The sequence below is a fragment of the Priapulus caudatus genome, unplaced genomic scaffold, assembly GCF_000485595.1.
Source record: "Priapulus caudatus unplaced genomic scaffold, Priapulus_caudatus-5.0.1 Scaffold178, whole genome shotgun sequence".
NCBI classification, from domain to species: Eukaryota; Metazoa; Priapulida; class Priapulimorpha; order Priapulimorphida; family Priapulidae; genus Priapulus; species Priapulus caudatus.
The window spans coordinates 330,947-339,339 of record NW_014577239.1 but is presented as its reverse complement, the minus strand read 5'-3'; the positions used below and the strand labels follow the sequence as shown (position 1 = coordinate 339,339).

The 8,393-nt window shown below is 43.0% G+C and overlaps 1 protein-coding gene across 1 annotated transcript; it reads left to right on the top strand.

Annotated features, from left to right (window-relative positions):
* Positions 1 to 3,761: 3,761 nt before the first annotated feature.
* On the top strand, positions 3,762 to 8,052 carry LOC106806763. Its single transcript, XM_014808824.1, has 6 exons — positions 3,762 to 3,817; positions 3,908 to 4,006; positions 4,804 to 4,826; positions 6,015 to 6,084; positions 6,672 to 6,822; positions 8,044 to 8,052. The coding sequence occupies exons 1-6, from the start codon at positions 3,762 to 3,764 to the stop codon at positions 8,050 to 8,052; spliced, it is 408 nt and encodes a 135-aa protein (XP_014664310.1).
* Positions 8,053 to 8,393: the final 341 nt, after the last annotated feature.

Here is an 8,393-nt window from a genome sequence, read left to right as displayed (position 1 = left end):
GGCCAGTCGTCGTGCGAGGAGCATCGGAGCTGTGTGGGGCGCGGCGCGGCGCGGCTGGTTGCGACGGCGCGAGAGCGGCACGCGTTTGATCAGACGGCAGCGGTCTCCCGCGCGCGCATCCGTCCCCGCACGCGTCACGCCACCGTGCGCTGAAGCCAGCAGAGGCAGCAGCAGCGGCGGCGGCTGGATGCGCCTGCTCGATAGCTCTCCTACTGAGCGAGAGAAGCAGACAGAGATATATATCGGCACATATCGCACTCCTGCGGGCCGCGATGCTGCGCGGCTGCGTGCGCGCGCGCGTGTGTGTATTCAGCGCACGTTATATAGCGTCACTGCTGAAAAACGAAGGCGGGCGAGAGCAACGCAATTATAATCTACGAGCACGAGCCTGTCTACACGCCAAACGGCTAAGCCGGTTATCCCAAAGGGCCTGTTCCACCCTGGCCGCTCTGTTTCCTCTGAGTAACAAAGCTGTGCGCGGGGTATGCATGCAATGCGCAATACGTCAATGATAATGCGTTTTCGTGCACAAAGAGACACCCATAGCGACACGTAGCAAGCATTAAATATGCACGCGGGCATCTGTGCACGTACAAAAGAAGGCCCGCGAATACGTAAATTATTAAGAATCTATGTAACTACCAGCAGAGTTCAACGCGAGACTAGCGATACTGTTTACCGGATGAATCATTGGGCAGGTAGCGTCACAAGTGCCATTTTATAGCTCAAGACACTTGTTTTGCGTGTTCGCGCGTGTGGTAGCTGGGTGCGAGCGGTCAACTAAGGCTGTAGCTCGATACACCTACTTTTACATAGGGATAGAATGACATTGTATAATTTCTGAGATTGACGCTTAAATTTATAGTGAAATTGTCAAATCCCTATCTCTCAGATCAACATCTAGGCCTATATATAGAATATGCGATCGAGGCAGATAAACAAATGCCGATCGTATATTTCTCACAAATTTTCTGCCCCAGAGTAATAACATTTCTGCCTTGATCAAAGCTGACATTACCGCTGCTTCTCGTGTGTCCCAATTACCTATTAGCGTAGTGAATAATATTACTGTTAGGGGAATCGTGGAGCATGCTACTCAATTTAGGTAGAATAAATTAACCGTGCTCAATTCATACTACCAAGAGCTAATAAATACCTAATAAAATTGTATTTATTAGCTCTTAATACTACTGCTGCATGGACATGATATGCTCTTCTTATTTAAATTTAAATTGCTTTATATAGAGGCTTTTTAAATCTTGCGAAAATCCCTGAAAAACTTGACAACCCTGCTTTATGTATAGAGCAAAATCGAGTGGATTGACCAGGTTTTGGCGTATAAAGAAAAACTCAGTAGATGAGGTGAGCAACTGCCTCGAAATCTGTAAATTATATTACGATTAATTTGCGTGCGACCGAGCGTTCGTGTGAAACTGCGTGCGTGCATGTACGCATGTTTTATATTGTGTGCATATGTTGTCTGTTCCAGTAACGAAAGTGTAGAGGGCGGCAGTGCACCCATACAAATAGATATATACGTATTATATATCTATTTCTATGGGTGCGCATGCGGTTGGCATACCACTCACAGTTTGGTGCGGATGGCGTTGTTTCTTACCATGTCAATATTAGGAACTAGTCCAATGTGTCTACAACGTCAGTGACGCAGTTGCATGGATTTTCAATCTATACTAAAAAAAGGAACAGCCCATTTTTTGTTAGCTATGTTCTCTGAATCTGCTCGCAGGATTTGAAATTGCTTGACTGTAAACGATGCATTACTACTCATAGAGTAATATTGGCGCACTTTTGCAATGATCAAAACACGATAAAGTTGAATTTGAAGCCGTTTTATTTAACACTGGTGTACCGATACCATACCGCTGTTTCGATCGACGTCACTACTCACTACCATTAACAAATGTAGTAAGCGTCGTTGCCAGCTTGCGCTGTGGCGCAGTGGTAGCACCCTTGCATAATACGTTAGGGGTCGGGAGTTCGAAACTCGACAGCCGCGGAATTGAAAAAATATATATTTCACGGCAGGTGCGCAACTCCTTTCTGTCATCCTAAATATATGCATATTTAAAATATATACTATAAAAGGCAAACAGCGAATTTTTATTAGCTAAGTTGTTTTTAAGTTAAGGAATTCCCCTTATGAAATTCCCTGGGATATCCCAAAATCCATAATGAGGCTCTTCGCCACACAGCCGGACAGACACACTATATATTTATGTGTCAGTGTGGCAGATGGGGTCGTTGTCGTATCAGGTACTACAGATATGTACCCAAGGTAGTTTTAGGTTGTTTAGTATTATGTTTATATTTTTATATGAGGTATGTTTAGGGTTAGGGTTAGGGTTAGGGCTAGGGTTAGGGTTAGGGCTAGGGTTAGGGTTAGGGTTAGGGTACAATTATGTAGTATGTAGTCTGGTACACTTTGTGTATACATATATGTACCTCGGGTACATATCTGTAGTACCTGATACGACAACGACCCCTTCAGCGTCAGTGTGCAGCGGCAGCCAGCGTTTGCAGCTGAGCGTTTGCAGCTGAGCGTTTGCAGCGTTGCAGATGAGCATTGCACGAACTTGTCGGCAATAACAGGTCAAAGACAGTATAGAAACATTAACACTTTGGTAGTAAATAGATTTCGTATTTATTTAGCATTATATTTTATTGAAACGCTCCAAGTGCATGTGCTTCACCACAATGTGCTCACCACATCTTCACGTTCGGTGGAGTTTGACGCCGAAAACTTTTTTGGACGTGTCTGTCGCATAACCGTAAACAGGATTTTGTTTTATTTTATGCCTTAAGTCTCCACGGTGATTTAAATACTCCTCACAGCTCATTGTCATTCATGTGAATATATCCGCATTCTGTAGATGTACTTCTGATGCAAAATAAACATTGTTTTCTTACAATAACCACCTATACCCATACCACTCATCCCTTCAACATCAGATCTTCCATTTCAATTTAAAAGACTGCAATTCCCTATCCGCCTTTGCTATGCTATGACAATAAACAAAGCCCAAGGACAGACTTTCACTACCATAGGCTTGGACCTCACCGCACCTGTCTTCTCTCAGTGCATGCTCTATGTTGCCCTCTCACGAGTAGGCAAACCCACGGCGATGTTCATTCACACACAGGACAGGAAGACCAAAAACATAGTTTACAAAGAAGCCCTTCATTCTTAGGTGAGCTACAACACTAATACACTCATTCATGAATTCCCACCGTCCGAAGGACGGATACTTTGCTAGTTAGTTATATATTACTAGTCTATATTATTCCAGATAATATATCCCTTTACTTGGCGCTACTACTGTAGCCATTTTCATCAGAATTCGCCGCGAGAACGGTAACATCAATAGCTAATATATAAAACCTATTATTAGCGCTTGATAACATCGGTAACACGATTGCAAACTGGACCCGGTTCCACAGTCGTGGATTAACTCTTAACTCTGAGTTAAATTCCGTTCCACAGTCGTGGATTAACTCTTAACTCTGAGTTAAAAGTTAACTCAGAGTTAAATTCCGTTCCACAGTCGTGGAACTTTAACTCTGAGTTAAATATGCCTAACTCTGAGTTAAATATGCCTAACTCTGAGTTAAAATTTAACTCTGGTATGAACCTAGATTAAAGTCTTAACTCAGAGTTAAAAATGAATGAATTCTATCTATTCAATGCGCCTGTCCCTGAAAAAGAAAAGCAATATCGCAGACACGATGATCACTTCAATGTCATGACTGACCGAGAATTGTATGCCAGATACAGGTTTTCTCAGCAGGGTATTGACAGGTTGTTCGGACTTATTGGCGATAAGTTGCCGAAGATAAACTTGCAGAGAGTAACTGGGTACTGTTAATGGCTCTTCGCTTTTTTTGTGAGTGGTGCCTTTCAGCAGGTGATAGGAGACAGTTTCTGCGTAACTAAGTCTAAAGTGTGTCGAGCTATGGGAGCTATTGCAGCAGTTATACTGATGCACGCGTAGCGCAGATAAGGTCTATGTCCCCCTGACCTCTGTTTGACCTGGCTCGTTTAGCTATTTCAGACCAATATATATATATATCAGGAGTTAATAAAAGACAACAAGTCTCCTGACTTTGTCTTTTATTAACTCCTGATATATTAATATATATATATATATATATATAATATATATAATATAATATATATATACTAGGGTTAGGGTTAGGGTTAGGGTTAGGGTTAGTCAGAAATAGCTAAACGAGCCAGGGTCAAACAGAGGTCAGGGGGACATAGACCCTACGAGCACGCGTAGCGCTGATAGCGTCTATGTCCCCCAGGGTACTGCCGGAACGTACCTCTGGGTACGGTCCGGTATACCGGAACGTACCCTGGTACTAAATACTATATCTAATATGCCGGACCGTACCTCGCCTACTCCACTAACGAGTCTAGGGAGTCGCCTACGCCTACTCCCTAACTATAACCCTAACCCTAACCATATCAGCTAGATAGTTACCAGGGTACGGTCCGGCAGTACCCTGGGGGACATAGACCCTATTATATGAGCACTATTACATAGCACTATATTACATAGACCCTATATTATATGAGCACTAGTATCACTATAAGGCCGGTTCATCAAATGACCGACAAATCAAGAGAAAGCAGCAATGTATAAAGCTAACTTCCATAGCATCGTCGGTTTCCCTGGTGTAATCGTTGTGTCGACTGCACGCATGTACGATTCAAGGGCCGCGTAAAGCAGTTGAAGGGACTATGTTAACCGTAAAGGTTACCATTCATTAATACACAAGCCAATGGATAGTGAATTCAGACGGTATAAGATTTTCATAAGAATCTGCATAATTTATTCATAAGAAACAAGTTACATTAGATTTATTTATAGTTAGTCTTCGGTATCATTCTTTAGACTTTGAAGACTAGTTCCTACGAGGTTAGTTTAGCTCTAGGATACTAATACTAGAGCTAATTAGTTTATCTAGTACTGCCGCAGATAAGGTCTATGTCTCCCTGAACCTGTTTGACCTGGTTCGTTCAGATTTTCTGACTAACCCTAACCCTCGCAACTATCTGATATGGTTAGGGTTAGGGTTAGGGTTAGTCAGAAAGATCTGTCCATGTCAAACAGAGGTCAGGGAGACATAGACCCTACGGGCAGTACTGCCCCGTGTCCGAATCATCCCGCGCTGGAATATACGGTGTTTGTTTGTTTGTTGTTTGTTGGCTAGATATTCTTTATTTGTTTTCTTTTTCTTCTGATTCATTGACAGGACTTGAAGGAAATCAAAATTTTACATGGTACAAAAACTAGCTTTGATATCTGAAAAAGAAGGGAAGTGCTTGAATCATTCTGCATTAATTGCTAGTATGCAAAGCGCAGGCAAAATAAAGCAGAAATAAAATTCCAATTTTAGTTTTTATATAGTTTTTAGCTATTGCTGCTTGACTAAATGTGTGCTCAAATGGTGCTCATTTTGCGCCCAGGGACCCTTGAAATTTTTAAATTTCCTGGGGGAGGCCCCCAGACCCCCCGCCATGTGCTTCGCGCTTAACGGCGCTCACTGTGGGGTGGTGTGCCCTTTTTTGGGGATGTGCCCTTAAAAAACTCTCTAGCCTCAGCCCTGGATGGTTAGGATTAGGGTTATGGTTAGGGTTCGGCTTAGGGTTAGGGAGTAGGCGTAGGCGACTCCCTAGACTCGTTAGTGGAGTAGGCGAGGTACGGTCCGGCATATTAGATAGTACCAGGGTACGTTCCGGCAGTACCCCGGGGGACATAGACCCTCTCAGCGTTACTGCGGTAGCCGCAGCTGTTATAGCGTCGTGCTAATGACGCGAACGTCCCGGGTTCCCCACATTGGCTAAAATATTTTTCTTCATTTATTTATCGCTGCGGGTTCCCGTAGATAAATTTCTATATTTATTACGAACCCGGCTGCCGGGTATATAATAACTCAATAACATCAATAACAATAAGTCAATAACATCAAATTGTTTACACTTTCAGATTTGTTTCTCAATTTGGTTGCCAGATGGCCAGGCAGTGTCCACGACAGCTTTATAATTCAGACAGAACCTCAAAATCTTGGACGGTAAATTTTAATCTTACATGATTTGTTACATGAATTTACTGAAATTTTGTTAGATGTTAGGCGTCGGGTCGCTGCCCCTACAGTGTGTCCTGACCTTTACTCAACAACGGTCCGTAGTCAACTTGCCTCGCCGCGCATTATTATAGTTAATACACTTTCCTACTGCCCATAGCCACGCGTATATTAGCCTATGATGATACCGCGCGTATATTTTTGGTAATTAATTAAACTATTCGTACTTCAACATACTCAAAATTCACAGAAACCGATCTCCAGGAGGGTCAACTCGACCCACGAGCCATACTCCATACGCCATACTCGGTTTATTACAGGGCGTGCGCATATGCGCCCTAATATCAGGGGCGTGTACAGGGGTGGTCCAGGGGGTCCGGACCGCCCCCCCTCGTTCGTCAGAAAACGCATCTAAGGGGGGTCTAATTTCAAAAAAATTCTGGGGAGGGCCAACCTCTTTGCGTGCTCGCAAGTTTGGGTTACGGTTAGACCCCCCCCCCCTGGTACAAATCCTGTACACGCCCCTGAATATGAGGACATACACGTGTATACATATTCTTTACTTGCAGTGCATTGGAAGATGACCCCAGATCTGGGGGTATTGAAGGAGGCCTCCTGTTAGGTAACAGTGGCTATGCCTTAAGTAGATTTTTGGTAACACCATATGCAGCTCCAGCCAATGAAAGACGACTACAGTCCTATAGACCGAAGGTCCGATAGACCGAAGGCCCGATAGACCGAAGGTTTATTCGAATACGCAGTGGTTACACGTCCGGAATCGGTCGCCTAGCCTCCAGGCTACGCATCCGGACATCCACTGATGCCGTATTCGGACGTGAATATGCCGCACATCCACCGATGCCACTATAAAACATATGATGCCACTATAAACCATATATATGCCCTAACTCTAACCCTATAACCCTAAACCCTAACTCTAACGCTAACCTTACCCTAGCCCTAACCCTAACCCAAACTCTAACCCTAACCCTTTGCAATATTCGGTCTATCAGACCTTCGGTCTATCGGACCTTCGGTCTATCGGACCTTCGATCTATAGGGCTGCCCCCATGAAGGACAATAAAGGTAATTTTCAAAAGATATTTTGTCAGTTCTATTTGAGATTCTGCATGTGCAGTTATTATAGTTTTTACTTGCTTTCATCATTATGACAAATTATCGTATATATGCTAATGGTTAAATCGCAACTCAATAATAACTAAACAGAGGGCACTCAAAGAGAGTGCATACCTCCGCGAGCGTGTAACATGTATACATGTGTATAACAGCTGGCTCGCTGCTGGCTGCTGCTGACTGACACCTAAGGCGAGCTGCTGCTGACTGGATCCCTAAGGCAAGCTGCTGCTGACTGGATGCCTTAAGGCGAGCTGGTGCTGAATCGATCGCGCCAACGCGTGTAACATGTATACAGTGTATAACATGTATACAGTGTATAACAGCTGGCTCGCTGCTGGCTACACACACACACGAACACAACACACACGAACACACACAGCGAACACACACGAACACACACACGAACACACACACGAACACACACACGAAGTGATCACAGGGAGGTAATAACAATGTAACAATAAGTTAATAACATCAATAGCGATAACAATAACTCAATAACATCAATAACAATAACAATACGTCAATAACATCAATAGTGATAACAATAACTCAATAACATCAATAACAATAGCAATAAGTCAATAACATCGATATCAATAACAATGACAATAATGTCTATGTGCATACAAAGAGAAGCCTCATAGACTTAAAGATTAATGTTGTTCTACGCTAGCAAAAAATAACTATACTATTATAAATACTAATATATATATAATATACATGAATACTATAAATATAATAATAGCAACCTAATTCCATTCTGTGTACATGCATAGTTTTTATGCATTGCAGGTTCAATGATGCTCACGCTATAACAAGAAGTGTTGTAGAACGCGAATTTGGCTGGCTGAAAAGACGGTTTCACTGCCTTCATGGTGAATGAACAACCTGCGTGTAATTACAGCCTGTGTTGTTCTCCACAATTTTGCCATAATGATTCGAGATTGGCAAGATGGGGAACACCCCATGGAGGAAGATGGAGACGATGACGATAATAATGACGATGGTAATGAAGACGATTGATCTACCACCACGTGTCCAACCTCAGCGGCAACAAGGCCTCTTTGTCCGGAATTATCTGACTACTAATTACAATTTCGTAAGCATATACAAATAGTGTTTTCACAGTATTTCGAATTTAA